Here is a 20,863-nt window from a genome sequence, read left to right as displayed (position 1 = left end):
TTCCGGGGCATTCCTTGGTGGGCAAGCGTCTCAAGAAGAACAGACCGGTCAACCGAGTCGAATGCGCCTCGGAAATCCAGGAATACTAGAATCGTGGGTCACTTATACGGATTACCTGGAGTGACAAGACCGCGGGTGGCCTTCGATGCCAACCAGACATGTGTCCAAAACTCTGATAGGGACGTGTGCATGGTCATAGGGAACTCAGATAAAGACTCATCTTCCTCTAGGTTGTCAATTTCAACGTAGTAAAGTGTTGTGAGGAATAAAACAGTCACAAATTGGCCGAAAAACTTACAGCTTCGACTGAGTTGCATTGAAAGATAACGACGAGACATGCCACATAACGTTCCGAAAGGGGATGGCACCAATGCAGGCTCTTCCGCCGTTAATTCCGCCACTTTTCGACTGTCTAGTCTATGAAATGCGGTGAGAAATATTGGCCCTGATGACTTGGACCACAATTCACTACCAGTGCCGTGGGCGTTGAAAGTCCGTTCGAGCAAAGAGGTTGTGAAGGAAAGAAGTGAAGTCTTGCGTCCACGAGACTTCTCCTGAGTTGCACCACCAAGTGATTGTAGGGCTTTCAGCTGACCTGCAATGCCATGCAGTCTTCGGCAAGTGGAACGCGCAAGGGACGGATCAATCCATCGAGGTAAACGTCCGACCGGGCCCGGAACATCTATACCATATTCGGCAATTAGGCGGTTATGTTCAGCGGCTGAGCTTTCCAACTGGGAATGGTTTTTCTTATGAGTAAACTTGCGCTTCCGTGAACGCTTGCCTCTGGTGGCTCGGGTAGGCACTGCAATTTCAACCGGCTCTTCAGAGGACGAGGAAGAAGCTTGGTGTTCAACCTTGCACACTGTAAGTGGTTCCGTAGTGGAAGAGTCGAAGCCGGATTTCTCAGAAGCAACTGGTTCCAATTCTGTTGCAGGCGAAGGTGATGACTTATTGCTTTGTTGCTGTAAATCGACCGGTCCGGATTTTAAACGAGAGACTCGGTAGACTCGATTCAATGTGGCCGCGGTGGAGTCGAGCATGCCAGGAAAGTGGATGTAGGTCACACTGGAAAATATATCTTCACCAAGGAGAACGGGTGCCGCTGCTTCCCACCCAGCATCTCGCTCCATTGAAAGCCGCAAGTTATCAAAACTGCGCTGAAATGAACAGTTGGAGTTCAAACAATAAGACCCACTGGTCAAATTTAGATCTAAAGAAAACACAGGTGGAAGAAACGCGTAGTTGGTTTCGGATCGAAAAGTGAATAATGTAGTAAATGAAGTCGAACTTTATACAAAAAAGGCGACCAGCTTGTAAGATATTATTTGTGCTAGCGGCCGGGATTCCGGTGAGCAACCTGACTAGTCACGACTAGTCAAATTATACATCGGCCGTCTATCGGCACAAGTGACCTGAAGATTACCGCGCTGTGGGCCGCAAACCGTCTCCCAGGGAAGACGTTTTACAGATTGGACTGTAACACCCTTTCGATGCCTAGCTGTCCTGCAACCAGAAGAAAACACGAGGCATGAGATGCAGCCAGGTCACCCAATCTTAGGAGCGATTGAGATGGTGGGGTTGGGTTCGAACCACGAATCTTCGTGTCAGCAAGTTCGCACCTTAACCGCTTTGCTATCTCGAGCTCTCATTCTGATATATCATTTTGTGTTACTAACCAAGTGTGAGAGTAGTGCGCAACACGCGAGACAGCCAACTGACTATTTCCAGTTGCACAAACGCAAAATTACGGGAGGCCGGTAAAAATAAGAGAAACAGCATGCCACAAATTACAAGTACGGTTGTTAAGTTTTTTCCTCAATCCGCTCTTCAGCGCACGACGTGTATCTGCCGTAGTCAGGATGTAAACTCGTAACCCAACTTAGAAGCCTGGAGCGGCCTGGCGTGCTCCTAAGGATGGGGCTATGGCACTTCCATGGATGACAGCTTTCCGTCACCACTGATTCATTACTATCACTTAACTTATTGCTCGACCGAATGGCCGGTAGGTATGCACGCAGTCATGTATACAGACTGAACAAAATTAATCGGTCTAGATAAGACGGACATAAGTCAAACGCACTGCGGTTAAAGTTCGGAATACCAAAAGCAAGAAATGCGGGATAATAGCTTTCCAGGTACGGTAATCAGTCGAATGGCCCTTTGGCGAACCAGCGTCCCCAAACTGATGGGAGGCCCCAAACGGTTGACTTCCAAAAGAGCCTACAACTCCACCGATAAGCCCATATTCAAGGTACCCACAAAACAAAAGCTGAAAACAAGAAATCCCCAGGGCAAATAACAAATGGAGAAAATGCACATCTTCATTAGCACGTAAAAATGACGAATCATTACTGACTGCATTTGGAGTCTGAACTTACATTTTCTTGAACGAGAACGAGAAGAGCAGACAGGCAATGGGTGACCTAAACATCGGTTATTTTCATGCTATGCACTATCCTCTATTGGCACGCATAAGATGCTGAGTTGTACATCCCTGTGGGATTTGATCAATTATCTAGGCGTTTGCCTACGAACGATTTCTGCGATCTACTGACGCTGGACAAACCGTACTTTTAAATGACCGACCCCACAGCATACAAAACCATACCAATTAGGGCCATCACGGCTAGACACCAACCGGGGTAAATCGAGGCTAACCGACCAACATTATCCACCGTGAAAGCCGTATTACCTGACCCCACGAGCTGGTGTCAACCGGTGACTCCACGTATCATACACGGTACTTTTTCACTGAATCGGCGTTCGCAGAAAGCAACCGGAGGCCAAGAGGCCTTACCAAGAAAAAGTACAAGATGAGGTAGGTACAACCAGACCTGAATTAAGCGAGCGCGCATCTCAAGTAGCCATGTAATCAAGCTCAAAGCATACCATCGCTCACGGCACGTTGATGCTCGGCAAACGGTATCTGTCAGGTGTCTCAGCACAATATGACATCAAACTGAGGAGCTTAAGAGGTGGAACGACTGAACATGCCTCAAGAGCCACTGATCGAAAGCGCAGGCTTGCTAGCGTGACAGATTTTTGTTAAGTTGATCGAATCATTCGAACAACCAGATGTACAAATCACTTTAGAAATGCCCAACAATCTCGTACCCTGAGTGGTGAATCGCTTGGACGGATCTTTGTGGTGAGTAATGTAATTATGTTGGCGGGCTTTCTTAAAAGAGCATGTAAAGCCCGAAATAAACATAGAGTAAGTTCACTTACCAAAACCGTTTCACACAGCGCATAAAACAGCTGGATTCGAATGTACACGGGGAGCTCATGAAACCGCTTCGAGTCCAAAGGACTTTGTCGAAACCCGCAGCGGTGAAAGAACTTAGGTGGCAATCCAAGACGACGGGTCGCCTGAATGCGTGAAGAAAAGTAGAAGCATCTCAAAAAAGTGATCTAAACCGTAATATAAAACAAAAACAGTTCAGTAGATTCCGTTGCTCTCTGGAGCGACTCTTCAAGTAGGTGTAAGGGTTTCCGACCGACTTTCGATCAATGCTACTGACTTCGAGTGACAAGTCTATCAGATATCTCTCAACGAGCTTGGCAAACCTGGAGCAGTGGGCTAACTCAGTTTAAAGAGAAATGAATTTTCAACAGCTGACCTAACGAGTTCAATTACCCCAACATGTGTACCCACTTGTGATGAACTACAATGAAGATACGACAAAAAATTGTATATCTCACTTGGAGTTGACAATCCACTAACCGGCCCGTTAAGCACCGGGAAAAGGTATAAATCACTGAAACCTTATGAACCTCAACTGATCATTTGAGGAAAATGCGCTTCAGCAGCTTTTCAAGATTTGCTGTTGGGAAGAACGTTGGTTCAAAAACCGGTTCGAGACGTTCAAAACCAAACCCATTTTTTCCACCAGTGAGCAAGTGCAGATTTCATATCATAGGTTTTCTGGTGGCTCTAGTCCTCCTAAACGCTCTAGAAAATGCCAGAATACCTACACAATCGTGAGTAGTCTTCGTGAAGGGACTATCTGTATGATGTGCTTTCTGAGCCCCACTAATAAAATTCGGGTCGAATACAAGTGTTTTATACCGCTGTTGTGGATGCGATATGAGAAAATATTACGTTCGGATAAGTAATTGTTCAAGATATTCAATGGCCACATGCATGTAGGACTGCAACATACTAGTGAAACCTGATAAGCCAACACAAAGGTCATTAGTTCGTCACCCGGGTGAGTCACAACGAGGAGTTTTTGTGCCGCTTAGCTGGACTCAAGCAAGAACCATGAAATATATCCATTGGAAGCCTGGTAATCATCGAGTTAGCACTCAGCGTAACTGTTATGTATTCTCCAGAACGATGCTGTATGTGAATTCTAGACCTAATTCAAGTTATATCCAGTCACGAAAGAGCAGTGTGGCAGACTAGTGTGTCAACGATGCCTAAAACATCGACCGTTCAGTGAGACATTTGTTTAGTACGTAAGGGACTACGTATGCGCGCATTACCGTTATTTGTGTTCCCTGCTGGAGAGCGAACCTAGCCACTTAGGGAACCATAAATGTTTCTTCCTCGGTTCTGATGGGGGCTGCTTCCGCAAACAGTAGATGTGACGAGAACTTTATCCTACCGGGATCATTTCCTTGACAGAGAAACAGGGACTCCCCTTGAAAAAACCCACCACAACGCTTGCTTCGGTTTGAACTTTTTCAGCGTTGACTTCCCTCTAGAAAGAACAGGCCTCAAACCCGGTCAAAAAGCAACTCTCCGTAGTTGCATCGCCAGACTAACCTAAAGAGCTGAAAGAACTCCCTCCGATTTCGAGTAACCATAGTGGACTGATGGCATAGTAGCCAATGGACCTGTTTCAGCTGAAGCTCTTCCAAGAGTGGTTGGAAGTCGAATACCTGAAAATAATTGGTTCACAACTATCTTAAAAACGGAATGTTGACAATAGCTTAAACACCGACTCTAAACACTTTTGCCACCGCATTAACCATTCACGTCCTAAATTATCCGTAACCTTGAGACGGAGAGTAACGACAGTCTCGCATTTCTCCAGGTTTGTATTGCTAAACGCTCAAATGTACAGTGTACGGAAAGCCAGCACGTACTCCAGTTTCCAATAGGTTATGAGAGAGGCCTGGCGCGCAGTTTATTCATACACGACACAGGAATCAGCTCCCGATTCGCTCCAGAAGAAGGGAGAATTCGTTGCAGATGACCATGTCTAACAGTTAATAATGATAATATTGGTTGTTGATCAGATGGCTGTTGATCTGTTCACCGAGTTTGGCAATTGACTTGCAAGCTATTCGTCACAATACGAGGAGACATCATCAGTGCACAGTTGGGTGAACTGATGATGACAATCGTTCAGCTGCCAATGGAGCGAGGCAGGAGGGCTGGGATACTGTTAGGCTGCCCAAGCATAGACAGATGTTGAAGTTGGGTTCGAACTATGGACCTTCTGGTCCGTAAGCTGGCGCCTTAATCACTAAGCTAAATCGAGCCGTGTCTAACAGTTACCCGGAGAGATTTATTGCCTCACCGGGACGCAGTTCACAGACCACAAGTTAAAAGCGAACAACTTGCCACAGCCCTGACACAGGTTGGTCGTAGTTGGACAGTTTGACACAGGACACGTTTATCAGCTCACCTGCATCAGCATCCATCAGCAGAATAGACCGGACATTAGGTGAACGTGCCTTGAAGCATGTGCCGCGCTGCTCGAGTCAACTGACCGATCGATCGAGTGAAACAGACCACGACCAGGCTAGGAAACCCGCATTATCGATCGCGAAACGTCCAAGTCGTACAAAATTATTCAGTTTTACTCCCAAGTGACAATCAAAAGCTGATGGTAACTGGTGATACCAGGTCGATCAATCAGCATCGACCGAGTCCATGCATACAAAGGACCTGAACATGTATCATCAGTTTGCCTTGACGATAGAATAATAAAGCTGAGTTGTTTATTCACTGATCTGTTCTGTCAACCATTTTAGTGTATATTGAATGCTTCTAGTACACGAATGATACGATTGATAACGAAAGGGTGGCAGTCCATGAACTTTGTCTTATTTCTGTAGTAGTTATGTGGAAATAGTACTAACGACAAACATGACAAATCTCTTCCAAACATATAATTCGAAGGTCCACAATGCATTTCACGCAGGAACGTATACCGAATGAAAGGCATAAGCAATAACCTGTAGACTCACCCAAATCGGGTTACCTTTCCCTTTATCCCAGAGGGCTCGGTACCAAGAGGTCACTCGTGCGGCTAGGCGACGTTCCCATACATCATATTCCAGTGGGGAAAGACACGAAGTAACGCGGCTCTGGGTGCCTCGCAGCCGTCTGCTGTCATTGGAAGGATCTTGGATAGGATCGCCTGTTGGGCCATCGGCAGTCGAAAGAACGGCAACAATTCGACCACGTTCTTTGATTGTGGCCAGTAGGTGGCTCATGCAAGTAGCCAATAACAGGCTAGCACGGGGGGCAACAGTTAGTGCGAACTCTAAATCCAATAAGCCAAGATTGCGGGCAGGGGCAGGATTAACCTCGATAACGGGAGGTTGGGGAGTAAAGTAGACCAGCGATTCGGTGAGTCCGAGAAAAGGGTCAGCCAACCAGAGAAACTGGTATGTCTCCAAAAGCTACGGGGGAACACAAAAAGACCAAATTAGTATAAGGGGGCACGAGCCCGTAAACAAAAGCGTTGGTCGGTAAACGATGCCCGGGTATTAAAAGGCACAAGAAAATCGGTGCAAGCAGCACAGTTCACAAGTTTATACTACATGCAAGAACATCTTGGCAGCCAGTGACGTGCTAAGGCGGATTAGAGAGACATTAATCTTGGGATCTTTAATTTGTTGTCCACGAATCAAAGGTGAGTTATCATCGTCAGCCTCAAATATTTCTCAACGGACAGAAACGTGAAGAGACCTGCTGCCCTTTAATAAGTAAAATAACTGAACTTAACTTTGTGACCACCACTGACCCACACATACACGATCGTAAAGTCGCCTACTCGAAGCATATTAGTCCCCACCATATACTGATCAGGAATACGAAGGGGAAGAAGCGCATGCATACTCTGCAATTTCTATAGATGGAGCCACTCGAAGTCCGTCTATTTTCCAACAAACCTGCGACCAGATATACCGTTGACACAGTTATCAGGTTGCTGAATTCGAATAGTCACCGTCAAGGCGGAGAGAAAACATTTACCACTATATATTTGTTCTATCTGGCTTCATAAAATAAATAAAAGGGACTCAACGTTTTAAATTTCTTAAAAGAACGCCCCCTAGCATCTTGTCGAGGAAAACCGGAGCTTGTTTGGACCAGGTGTGATATGAAGTAAGGGCCCAGTGAGCACATACGTGATGCCGACTGGGGCAACAACTAGCGCAATCGCGCTAGAGAAAGATCCATGAGGAAATGGGTACATGGCTCCGCTCGCTCGGCAAAGATCGCACACGAGGTCGATGCTGATAGGAAGGGTTCTCTCTCAGACTATCATAACGTCTGAATTCGCCGTGGCTCAGTTGAACATCATCATTGGTAACGTAACCATCAAAAGTTATCGTGCAGTCATGTGTTCTTGCACGTCAGAAGGGTACGGAAAACCCAACAAAATCGACCAAGTTCACCGTTGGTTTTATCTGAACTCTCGCAACATTTGAAACTGAACAGTATCGAATCTCATTGTTACTCTGCTACACAGGAAAGTCCGTAAATGCGGAAATTTTGCCTCTCATCGTGACATCGACCAATGAGGCTAAATCTTGGGAACAGAATGCAGGTAACAGGCGAGAGACAGGAGCTTTACGGATGAAAAATTCGTTTGTACCAGAATCAGGATGAGCTCGTGAGGAAGTTACTCCAGAGATGCAGATGTTACTTCGGTTCCCAACAATATGAGATGACGAAAGGCTGAAGCTCACCCCAATTAAACGTGTTCAAAATCAACTTGGGTTGTGTGTGTATACAGCGCGTGTGAGTGAAACCAGAACGGTTCCAAAACTCGATCGCGAGCGAATAGTACAGACCACAAGGCATGCTTTGAGGATAAGTAGGTTGCGGTTCGATTAGCGGTGGGGTAACGACGATCAAAGGACAGCAGCCATGCAATCTGGATTCCGTTCAACCCACTGATGATATGATCGGTATGGTAATTAGTTCGTACAAATTTTGTTACCTCCTATGACGTTATGCCTGTCAAATTTACTCCAAACCTGATCTATTGATTTTTGTTCGAAACTGAGGATTGCGTGTCAACCTGATAACACGTTCATTTGGTCCATGTTGGGCGTACCAGATCTGATTCGCCATTTTGCTTATGACGGATTGTTCCATTATCCGATATATTCACACATCAATTTTTTTAATGGTGGCCTAACGTCCGATAGTTTTCGATCACTCTCTAGTCGGGGGTAAATTCAGTCCTGTTTGTTGCGTCATTCGAAGTGGAATACACATGCTAGTCAGAACTTATATACATATATATATATATATATATATATATATATATATATNATATATATATATATATATGTACCATATAAACCATACTCAAAACTTCTCCTGTGATACATGCTTGTTTCGATAAATTTGTTTGAGAACAAGCGGTAGACGCCAGGGTTGGAGGCACAGGTCTTTCTTGGGTTTGTTCATCTAGTATGACTAACACTTGAATTCGCATGTATAGAAGTCTAGTCTCTAGGCTCTATTTGGCACAGAAAATGATCAGCCGATAAAGGTGCTGGTATTCTCTTCCTGAAGCCACGATTTAAGAGGACTTGCAGTGAGCAGATGGACGCCGTAGTCGAAATGTGGCCAATGGAATGTCTAGGTTTCTGTTCAGAAACCAAGGTAAGCCGGTATGGGCGAGACCGCTGGTCTAAGTGCCAGGGAAGCTGTCATGTCGTGATGCCATATGAATTTCTATATAATTGGGCTACTCATGAGTAGCTAGAGCATTGGTTGGTGCCATCAGGAACGATGTCACCGATAACACACCGATCACTCCATGGTTGTCATAGATTCGGATATTTCCACAACAAGGATCACCACCATCTATCACGGATTGCAACTTTTAGACCAGGCACGTTCAGACATCTTTATTTCTCAAGAGGAATTTGCCATTTTCAGTGGCAGCGCTGCAGACTGCCCAGTGCTGGATAAATGGGCGCCGATTCATCACTTCTGGCTGAGTATAACTCACGCATTCCAATCGGCAGCAGTTCAGCGTCTGTACACTTGGACAACCTAACCAGTTCGCATCTGACCTACGTGATTTCACCTATGTTGGGATATGTGACTTAGCAGTATCAATGAACAAACAAATATCCCCGCTGGAATTAGCCAATCAGTTTGACAATACACGAGACTTTCTAGCTAACAACCTTTAGTGTAGCTCTCTAACAAGTTCGTTTGGTTATGGACAGCACTTGCACGCGTCAGATCATTGGCTTCTCAGACCGTCTCCCTTTTTCTCACACGACAGAATGCGTTGCATTTTGAAAGGTCCTACTGGACAGTAAGTGCCGTAATAAGCTAACACGTGGAATGATGCACCGAAGGGAACATGACACACTAGTTCCTAGATGTATAGAGTGAACAAGCACATAATCGTTTTCAACGTCGCACAGGCTAAACCCTAAATGACTCTTGTTGGCTCACCGATCATATCCATCGAGTTCGCATCGGTAACAGTGGCTCTCACACAGCACAATATTACCATTCGAATACTCTCTCGCCAACTGGGCGTGTTCGTTCAATTTACATTTAACAGTTCGCTTCGGCAGCCAACCAGTTGCACACCGTGCATGAGTTATTTCATTCAATCTTACCACAGCAAACTCAAAAGATTGGACCTCACATGCAAACAGGTAGAAATACGGCGAGGGAAGTACAGCGATGCGGGGTCTCATTCCACCTATTGATTCTGGAGCTCAGTCTAACTGTCGAAAATAGACAGGCAACCCAATAAAAGGGGAGTTGGAGTGGCGAACCACTGAGGATTTCTGTAACCTAACTAGTGGCACCCTCCGAGCGAGCAACCTAATGGATTGGTGCAGAATATGGGCTTCATGAAAACCAGTCCTGAAAATTGTCTTGTTTTAAAGTCAGGACAAAATCGACTTCGACGACTCTCTGGTATCATTAGATGGGCAGACAGCTGCTCGATTATCTGTGCTGGCACAAGATAGTCAAAGTGACGTTATTCGAGGAAATTTCAACCAAATACAAACTTCTTGTGTGTTTTGTGCCACATCGATTAATTCTGGGCCTTGCTGTTCCGTCCACCAACTGTCCCACGATGTGAGCAACGCCTCGTCCTGCCTTCGAATATTCCAATATGTAAGGCGAGCGATTAAAATGGCCACGCGCTCCTCGGCAGTTGTCGCCGTGGACAAGGACTGCATTGAGGAATTGAACAAATTGTTCGATGCGAATTTGGACAGGTCCGTCGAGGCAGTCACAAGCACTGCGGTGAGACCAGTGCCAGGCTCCAGAGTATGTTCTAGTTCTTCCATGATTGCACGCATCGGAGTCAGTTGCCTCGAGTCACCGGCCAAGAAAAGTCGACTGGAACTTCGACGTCGCGGTATCCCTGGAAGCAATGGAGGCCATTCAAGTTAGTGTCTAGCAATTGCCATGCACAAACTACTAAAGTACAAACCAATCGTGATCAAACGGTGTAACGCACAAGAACCATAGAGTAGTACACTGACTGAATACCGTTGTTTTTTCCTCTAGAAAACTGAAGAGATTGAGATGGGGATCATGCTCCTTTGAAACAAAGATTGAAAAGAATAATTTGAAGAAGATCAGTCGGCCGCCTTCTTCAAAAGTCGGTAAAAAGCACCATCAAAACTAGCAACATTTATTAGCAAGAAAGTATCGAGAACCAACAGGTTCCTCTTCCGGTCGCGTTCAAAGCTTAAGAGTGTGTTGAAGATTTCACGCGTCAAATGGCTGTTCGGCCAACGGACGCAACAAAAACTGTCGTGCAGCTTATCCACAGTGAGTCATCATACATACTCAGTTTATGCAGCCCCTGTCGTTTTTTCCTCAATCTTCCGTACATACATTAGCTGGACAAAATAAGTTCGCACATTCACCGAAAGCTAGCCCCCGAAAACCGATCGTAGAGAGTCACTAGAATATCCCACAAAATCTGCATCACTAGGCACTTAGATGTCTCTTCTGGAGCACTGACAGGCCAATGGGGACAGAGCAGCTGGCTGAACTCGTGTATTTTGGCAATTGTTTCTAAGACTGGCAAGCTTTTGCACAACCACCGCTGGTCACAGTTCTGATCAAGCCTTGACATTGGCAGAGACTTTTGAGTGGTGCTCAGACTAAGTTGTCGCCTCCTGAGGCGTTCTACCATAAATTCCCCTCAGAAGAGCACCTTCGGGAGATAACTACATTCAAGTATTTTCCTCATATGAAGCGAAATCCGCTTTGAGAAACTACCGAAGTTATCATCTACCTAGCACTGTCTAGCGTTCTGCGGGTCACTGCAACGAGCGCCGGGCTGTCAAGTAGTTGGCGACTAGAATCGCCGTTGCAACCTGAACTATCTTTTTGTAAAACAAATGTAACTACTAGTGAGTAATATGAAAGCAGGGGAATAAAATTCAAGCTGAGTCCGTGACAAAGTGGAATAAACTAACCTGCGTCTGACAATTCCTCTTCCGCTGTTCCGCCTCCAAGAGTCGCCTGGATGGAAGTTTTTGTCCGTATTTCCCTGCAAAATGGAATGTTCACGAGAGATGAAACGGATGTGAGGGCTATGACTGGTATCGAAGGGAATGGAGTGGCTAGGGAAGACATTGATCAGCTCAGCATATGTGACCGTTCCTCTCAGGACATTGTGTATATCCGCTGGCTAATTAATCTGTCTACAATTTCTGACTCTCGTAGACCTGATATTGTCTTCTGGTACTGCGATGACCTTGAATAGCTGGAGTCTAAAGGAAGGCCAAAAGTAACAACCACCGCACCTTCACATCACAAGATGTTTATTTTGATGAACAGTGTACACAAATACTCGCCTAACATCGACATATACCCTCGTTTTTTTCTGGGTACATTCCACTTCAGTTCTGTGTATCGCACGAACAAGGACAAGGTGGATACAATCAGTGGTCTGCACCCATGAATAGGACCTTCAATTTTGGTCCGATATTCAGGTGAACCAAGCCTCAACTAGAGCGGCTATTGAAAATTTAGCATACTAATCTGAACAAAAAAGCACCACTTACTGAGGCATGAGCTGCAGCTTTTGTTCAAACAGTAGCTCCAACTTCTCTGCACATCGCCCCATGCGTGAGGAAACACCGTTGTAACGATAACAGTTCAAAAGCATCAGACGAAAATCACAGACGAATTCACGAATATTCTGATAAACTCCATTGGCGAATTTCTCAGCCACTAGCACGGAGAATAAGAAGCATTAGAAAAACCCCCGTCATTTTATTCAAAACCAGAGGTCAAACTTTTCCAGAATGATTGGGGTTGCCGAAGCAACAGAATAATCAACAGAAGGCATGGCAATACAGCAGGAGTTTCTACTCACAATTGATATACGATTAATAAATCAGTATCCAACGTTCGCATCAAGAGAAAATAAAAACCAGAAATCGAAGATTTGGTATGCGTGGAGAAACATACGCTCTGTGGTGGGCACACATGTACAAAACAACCGGAGCGGCACGTTTCGTCCCTCCGTCTACTCACACTAGCCCGTTATATCCACCCGAGCCTAGAAAGTGACGATGTCCGCAGGCTCTGCGGCCTGAAATGCTGTAGAGCTTACCGTTCTAACACTGCTGACCTGTAGATCGCTCGACCATCACTCACCAACGTCCGGAAGTGGAGCAGGACGCAGAATGCTATTTTAGAGCCCACGGTCAGGTAAAGCTTGCATCAGCTCAGCGTTATGATGTGGAAGTCCCAACTGATATTATGGACAGTATACACAGCAAGATCGGTCGTCACAGCCAGAACTTAATTTCCATGCAGATAACATTCATGTATCTCTGAAATTTCAAACTCGTTCGCTAAGCAGGATGGAATATCAGCCTTCATGCCATTCAAAGCATCAAGGTGCAGAAACCTGTAGAAGACCAATTTCCAGGTAAATGTGAACTCGTAGGCCTAATTTCAGTCAAACATCCAGTTTTCAAGTATTGCATGGGGTGCGAAATGCTAACCTACGACAGTGAAGCATCAGTGTTGATGTCATGCTGTCGATGGTGGTGATGATGATGATGAAATGCTAACCTCAAAAATAACTAAACTTGTGAAGTTTAGATTTCATCATTTAGGTTGTTAAAGTATCCCACTTTCAACTGGGAGGTTCAGAAATTCCACTCATGACTGACCCAGCTGAGAGACTATTATTTTCATTATATTATTCTCGAAGCTCCATTGGCACACAGTTAGGTGGGACTCAGGCAGCCCCGAATTTCCATACACCACAAAAACAATCCAATTACGATTGTTCCCCTAGGGAAGGGAGATGGAGGCCATCGAGAGATGTCACTTGAATGTTGCTTTCGAGACATGTATGACAACATGTAAGACACCCATAGGGGGACATTTTTGACCAATCCCTTCAGGTTCATCCCATAGGGAAGGAGATAAATACATCTGGATTTCAATTGGTATCTGTTCTACTGCGGTGGGAGGCAGAAGCTAGACTATAAAATGACCAGCGTTGGACGGATAAGCGTTGAGGAGAGTAAGTTGGTTTTTTCATCGTAGAAAATTTAGATTGGCATCAATACGAGAGGTAGCATAGGCGTGTGCCTACTTACTTTTCTTCAACCACATTGGCTCTTTGACGATCTTGCGGTAGTCTTTCAGTCCGAGAACGTCTGGATCAACTTCCTCCATGAAAGGATAACTGATTGGAGCATTCGCGCGTGACATAAGCGAATCCAAAAGTTCACGAGCTAGGACAACCTCTGTGTTTGTGCCGGGGGAATCACAGCCAGGAGACTGAGAAATCGCCATCTGAAATGCGCTGATACACAAAAAAGAAATTACTGACAGGACAAACGGGGTGGCTTGAGGCCTAAGGACAGAATGTAAGGAATGATAAGGAATAAGACCTGAAGGATTTGCTTGGCACCGCTCTACCCCGAGGTTTGCAGTTTTGTAGACACCTTCACTCCATAACACTGGGGCCAAGCTGTCATACAACCATGGAAGTTTGAGGAGTAAGGCGAAAACTCCAAGATCCCCAGTGAAGCAGCGGGAAAAAAGTGCTTGTCAGTAGCTAACAGCAGTAGACTACAAACCTGGGAGAAAACAGTTGTACCAAAGCTCCAACAGAAGTCTCATTGTGCAGATCAAGATCCTGGGATTTATCTGATGTAAGTAAAGACGTCAAAACAGGTGTTGAACATCAATACTTCACAGCTTCCAGCTTCCCGCCTCTGAAATGCGCTCACTTGAATTCAGCACAAAAGACAACGCCCTTCTCAACAGGCGTTGAAGTAACTGCAGTTTGGGATGCTGAATAATCCCTGGATGAAGCCCTGGCGGCAGTACCAAACGATCGCCCAGGATCAGCTAGTGCTGGGTTTTTCGTAGAAGAATTATGCGAGTCACTACGCAAAGTCCATATCTACCAAACATTGAAAAACCTTGGCGAAACTGCAGCTCAATGGCCTTAGCTGTTGAAACTGTGACAGGCTACCCAAACACTCTCACGCGCCCAAAAGTATGAGAGTAAAAACAGCGCATGATATTCACGAACTTCTGGAGCATACCCTATTGCGTAAGGGTGTTGAAAGGAACCAACCGGTCGACAGAATTACACGTACTTCTCAACTCAATGAACATCAAGATTGTAGGGCGTCGTTACGCAAGCCGTTGCTCTGACACTTGATGGAACGTGAAGGTATGGCCACCGGTGCATCAGTCTTGAACACTAATGTTATGCTGTCCATGATGACGATGATGATGAAAAGGTGTGATCTAAACAGTCCCTTCCTGGCCATAACAAGCGACATATAAATAATAATCGCACAGCTGTAACACCCTTTGGGTGCCTAGCTGTCATGCCACCAAAAGGAAGCACGAGGACTGGGATACTGCCAGGTTGCCCAAGCCTAGACAGAGGAAGTCAAGAGGCACAAATCGGGTTCGAACCACGGACCTTCCGCTCTAAGCACTGAGCCATCTCGCCCATAATGTTTATAGTTAAGGAAACAGAGACACTTCCTTCGCTTGAATAGGGACGAGTTAGATGGGGTCGATAAGGGAAGTCGCACACTCCAATCACCCGACGGTTGAGCATCGTTGTCGGTGTATTAGCCGGCATGATCGAAAAACAAATAAAACCTTGGAATAAACCCGGTGCAGTTGCGAGTCCCTATGTCACGCGTATCAGCACCAAAAGTTAGACTCTCTGCGCCTAAGGGCAAGTCCAGTCCCCTGCTGCCAAATGGGTCAGACTATGAAATCATTGGATCCCTCAGGAAAACCCTAACAAACTCCACCTTGTCGTTTGAACCAGAGGCTGGAAGGGTTCCTGATATGGCTGCTAATCGATGATAGTGGTGTTGTCAGGTTCTATTCGGATTGTCTGAATGAATTTCTGAAAGTGTATGCACTCCGGAATGATTGTGGCAAGATAGCACTAGGTTTCTCTCCCATCCCCATTTATTGTTTTCTAAAAAAATGAGGGTTTCTAGTAAATTATGGTTCATCGCATCAAGGCGTTAGTGTTGAACAGTGATGTCCCGCTGTACATGATGATGCTCAACTGTTGCCGGACAAAACACTACGTCCTCCCGCTGAACATAAGACTCTTGAGTTAAGGTCACAAAGTGCGTTACCCCTTCTTAGGTCTGGGCAACCTGGAAGTATCACTCACCCTTAGAGCTCTTCACTCACCGATTCCTCCTCACACGTCCTTTACTTTTAGCCACCAATCACCTAACCGCCGCTCCGTATCTAGACTCCCACTCAATAAAATAAGTTAAAATAAACCCTTTTTGGATTCAAAAGATCTGTTCCAGATTGCTACTTCCAACGCCAGCACTGTGTCAAATTGGACAACAGGTACGTCTTGCTCAGACCTTGTCTTCTCGATGTATGTCGCGCCGCCGAAATACACACGCAAGACCCCAGTTTGATCATATATCTCGAACAGCTAGGGATGAACCCAGGTTTCTCGTGCGTCTGCTGATTCCGAAGTAATATCTCGTAGTATCTACAGCGTGGAGAGCCCAGTAAATAGTCGTCTTTGCGTTGCTCGATTGGCTAGCTTAATTGAGGCCTATACATGTCGATGCGGTGAACGGTGTTTATATGCTGCGTCAACACACGTTTGAACGAAAGGAAGCTCTGGGAATGAAAAAAGTAGACCACATAGAGATTTTTGCGGTTGCCACAGTCACTGAGAAGTATTGATATGATTATTCTAAAACGCGATGTGGATGTCAGAGTCCAGGGGAAGCCCATTCTAGCAGCCACCTCGGGATTGGCGCTTGCCGTACTATCATCGCTATCCTTTTTGATCACATTGTTTCGAATTAATCATGCTTCACCCTTGCAATTCTGTCTTGTTCTCGCGCTCAACCAGGACCTAGTCACTATCCGTAACACACAATGGGGGGCAACACTCTCCATTCATGGGCTGCATGTCATTTATTTCTAACCAACAAGAATCGCTCAGCTGTAACACCTTTCCGGTGCTCAGCTGCCATGCTACCCGAAGAAAGCACGAGGGCGGGGATACTGCCAGGTTGGCCAAGGCAGAGGCAGCTAAGTCGAGAGCCAGTGGTCTGGTTCGAAACACGGACCTTCCAGTCAGTAAATTCGCGCTCTAACCACTGAGCCGTCTCGCCCCAGCAAGAACTTCCAGCAAAAGAACTCACACCGTGTTACTTGGAGGCCACCAACTGCAAAACAGCCCTGGACTCAGCTGGACCACTAGGCAATCGGTGTGGAGCTCCGAAAAAAAGTCATCAATCACTTTGGGATAATCACTTAACTCTAACAACGAATTATGTAGGTACGTGTATCTATTCACGTTCCCTTCGGAACACGCCGTCTGACGAGAAGCCATTCAGTTCGGCACCTGCAGTGTTTTCATAGCTTAAATCATATCGAGCAGAGTTGGCTGAAAAGCTATCAGAACTAGAAAGGCATAATGATAGTAATTGTGAGTTGGTTGACAAGTGAAAGAAGGCGAAGCCAGAGATGAAGCCATGCTGTACCGCTCGTGCCAACCGGCAGCACTCAGGATACCACGAAAATTTATCATCAGCAAACGACTGTGATGGAAAACGCAGGCCCCTCAAACACTGAACAATAGTCTAAAGTTTGGCAGTGTTTTGGTCGATAGCAAAGGCCTGGTGAGTGGCGAAACTCCTTGTAACGGGAAACAATCGCAATCTGTTCCAGCTAGTCCATTCAACTGGTCCGAGGTGGGCGGGTGTAATAATAGATAATCTTCCAGTTGTATCACCTTTCGATGCCTGGCTGCCATGCAAACGGAACGAGGCATGGGGGCTGGGGTACTGCCAGGTTGCCCAATCCTTGAGAGGCGCAGTCCAGATGCTAAGGTATGTTCCGAACCAAAGGACATAGCGATTCGCAAGCTGGCAACTTGGCCACTTAGCTACCTGGAGCTCTGTTGCACTGGTCATTGCCGTCTCCCTGGATGGCGACCTCGAGACGCGGCACATCAAGGATTAGGGACTGTTAGACATGACCCAGTTGCACCCTCAATGGCGCCAGCGCATCCAAGCCATTGCTTTCACTCTATAGCTTCCCTCCCAATCTCCTCAATTACGTATCACATTCCCAAATCAGTGGTGAATGAAAATGGCAGCTATAACCACTGTATGGCACGTACGCGGTTCTTAAAATTAGTTATGATGATGATGATGTTAGTGAACGTAATAATTCGGGAATACTTCGATCCACCCGATTAGAAGCGGAAAAAGAAGACTCAAGTAGCATATCTATTACGAAGTTAAAGAGGAAGTACGACAAACAGCGTCCTTCCTTGACACTAACTGATGTGGCGTCAGCCTGGTAGCTGTAGCATCGAAGGTCCTCTCTGGTTTATCCTTCGATCCACCCGATTAGAAGCGGAAAAAGAAGACTCAAGTAGCATATCTATTACGAAGTTAAAGAGGAAGTACGCCAAACAGCGTCCTTCCTTGACACTAACTGATGTGGCGTCAGCCTGGTAGCTGTAGCATCGAAGGTCCTCTCTGGTCTTATCCTTCGAAGGTTGAGTGAACCAAGGAGCGGCAGATCGTAAAAAACCAAGCTGAACTCCGTCCTGTAAAGGATGCATCTATCACATCTTCACCCTTCGGCATACTCTGGGACAGAGACCCTGCTACCAGCAATCAACAATGGTTGTGTTCCTTGACTTGAAAGCTACATTTGACTCTGCAGACCGCCAGGAACTATGGTAGTGTCTATGGAGCAAAGGTGTCTCCATAAATTCCTGACCCTCCTTAAGTCGCTGTACGCCAACTCTCGCGGACGTCTGAAGGTTTACGAGAGGCTCTCGTCTGAGTACACCGCATCAAGTAGTATCAGGCAGGCTTGTCCTCTTCCACCATTCCTCTTCAACTTAGTCATTGATACGAAGTCACTACCAGCCTCTAATGCTTGTGAGGTCGAAGTGCCCCCGGGGCATTCGCTCAAAGAGATCGCATAAGCGGTCGACGTAGCTCTTCTTGGATCCGATGGCGTGGTTATGCAAACGATATTAAATCCAAATAATTCCGCATCGCGGTTTGGCATGCGCTTCACACCTGCAAAGTGTAAAGTGCTACGGCAAGACTGGGTGGGCTCCGACCATAACCTAATGCTTGCATATGAGCCGATTGATGCAGTTGAAAGATTTGTCTATCTGCTAGCTGTGTCAGTCCCGGTGGTCTCGCGAAAGGTGATATTTCCATCCGGATTAAGAAGACCAGAGTAGCTTTCGTGAACCTGCGGCACCTGTGACGTAGGCATGACACTAGCGTATCCGTTAAAGGTCGAGTCTACAATGCTTCGACGCGATCCATATTACAATACTAATAATAAAAACTTATCGCCACGCGTTGAGGACATCAAAAGCCTTTCAGTGTGTGACCATCGTTGTCTTCGGAGCACTGACGAGTTCGGTGGAACACCGGATAAGCAATGCTGAAGTAACCCTAATGGTTTTCGGAGGAAATAGTTCACCCACGATAGATGGAGTGATCAGACTCCGCAATTCGCGCTGGCTTGGCCACGTGATTCGTATGCCAGACGACCGATTTCCTTGAAGTGCTCTTTCCGCACAACCACACGAAGGGTGCAAACGAGCCAGGAGAGGTCAATGGCATGGCAGCAAAGTACGAAAGCCATTATCGACAAACTCAGCTGCACTGGTCATTGGCATCTCGCTGGATATGGACCTTGAGACGTGACACATCAATGGTTAGAGACATTGCCAAACATCACTCGCGCCCTCAATGGCGCTCGTGAATCCGAGCTACTGGTTTCAATGCGTAGCTCCCTTCCTAATTTCCCCATTAAAAGTCCACTGACAACCCTGTATTGTATGAGCTCCTGGCTGCAGTGCCCAGCTACATCGTTCGTTCAGCTGTAGCACCCCTTTGACGGCTAACTGCCATGCCACCCATAGGAGGCACGAGGGCTGGGATACTGTCAGGTTACCCAAGCCTAGACAGGGGAAGTCGAGAGGCAGAGATCGGATTCGAACCACGGACCTTCCGGTCAGTGAATTCGCGCTCTAACCACGTCGGCCATCTCGCCGACAAGTTCGAGTGTATTACAGCCGATAATGTACAAGGTGAGCTTGCTTCTGGCTGGTATGTTGGATCTATTCGGATCTATTCTATTCAAATCGAAGGGCGTTAAACACCTCCCGAGGATCTGGAGATGATACCATGTGGCTTAAAGATCTGTCTGAATACGTTGAACGATGTCGCTGTCTCCGCCATGGCATCCTTGGTTACCTCCAGATACTTCATCTGAGACCTACAAGCCCTTAATTTTATTTTCATGTACACCTGTTCTCGATTACTGTCTTTACACCGTCAGGGCGCTCAGCGTGCTTCCTTCAAGTGGCATGGCAGCTAGGCACCGAAAGGGTTTTACAGGACGATGACTAAAGATCAACCGAAACTGAGGCACAGTTGATAAGTGTTCAAGGTGAAATCATGGATCAATCCTAATATGACCCGACCCACTCGAGTGGTGAATGGTTTTATACCCTACCTGGCTCGGTTGTTGACAGTGAAACCGGACACATGTTCTGGTGCAACAACAGGGACCAAGTGTTCAAGCGTGCATTAGGCTGCATTCCTGCAGACGGAACTCGTAAAGGTCAAATATTTTCTCAACCTCTCAACGGTAAAATGGACAGCAATAGTTGGTGGAAGCGACTATCCTAATGCGAAGACATTATCATGAGTGAAAACAAAAACACAGGACCCGTGCGTCACCGCCGTACAAGAATGCCAGTTTATTTGGATAAATCCTCATAATCGAAGGAACTAAAACGGAGCGTAGGCGAAACCTTGGGCTGATCTGCTACAGACAGCCAAGGCACCTGCAGCCACACGTGGGTTTCTTCCACGCAGATGGAAACGGTGTAAGCCAAAATACCGTTGAAGCTTGGTTGGAGAGAGCACTCGAAATGGCTAATCGATGTCAGTTGCCCTCATGCAGTTAGGTTCTGGTTGCAGGTGCCTTGGCTGTCTGTAGCAGATCAGCCCAAGGTTTCGCCTACGCCCCGTTTTAGTTCTTTCGATTAGGCTGATGCTATTTCCACAAACTCGGAAAAAATTTCTCGTTAGTTCGTCACATACAAATTGA

General features: G+C 46.2%; 1 protein-coding gene across 1 annotated transcript in view; it reads right to left on the bottom strand.

Moving 5' to 3' along the window:
• The window catches only part of T265_14765 (hypothetical protein), a gene marked incomplete at both ends in the record, with an annotated part of 32,655 nt that extends 18,517 nt beyond the window's left edge, over positions 1-14,138 (bottom strand). Inside the window, 7 exons of the mRNA XM_009175140.1 lie at positions 299-1,160; positions 3,232-3,372; positions 6,208-6,645; positions 10,249-10,610; positions 11,680-11,753; positions 12,271-12,439; positions 13,828-14,138. Of these exons, the coding sequence (XP_009173404.1) occupies positions 299-1,160; positions 3,232-3,372; positions 6,208-6,645; positions 10,249-10,610; positions 11,680-11,753; positions 12,271-12,439; positions 13,828-14,137 (2,356 nt within the window). The remainder of the gene's footprint in view (positions 1-298; positions 1,161-3,231; positions 3,373-6,207; positions 6,646-10,248; positions 10,611-11,679; positions 11,754-12,270; positions 12,440-13,827) is intronic.
• Positions 14,139-20,863: the final 6,725 nt, after the last annotated feature.

This window comes from Opisthorchis viverrini, assembly GCF_000715545.1.
Source record: "Opisthorchis viverrini unplaced genomic scaffold opera_v5_259, whole genome shotgun sequence".
In the NCBI taxonomy this organism is placed as follows: domain Eukaryota; kingdom Metazoa; phylum Platyhelminthes; class Trematoda; order Opisthorchiida; family Opisthorchiidae; genus Opisthorchis; species Opisthorchis viverrini.
The sequence above is the reverse complement of the archived record's forward strand: the minus strand, read 5'-3'. Positions and strand labels throughout refer to the sequence as shown.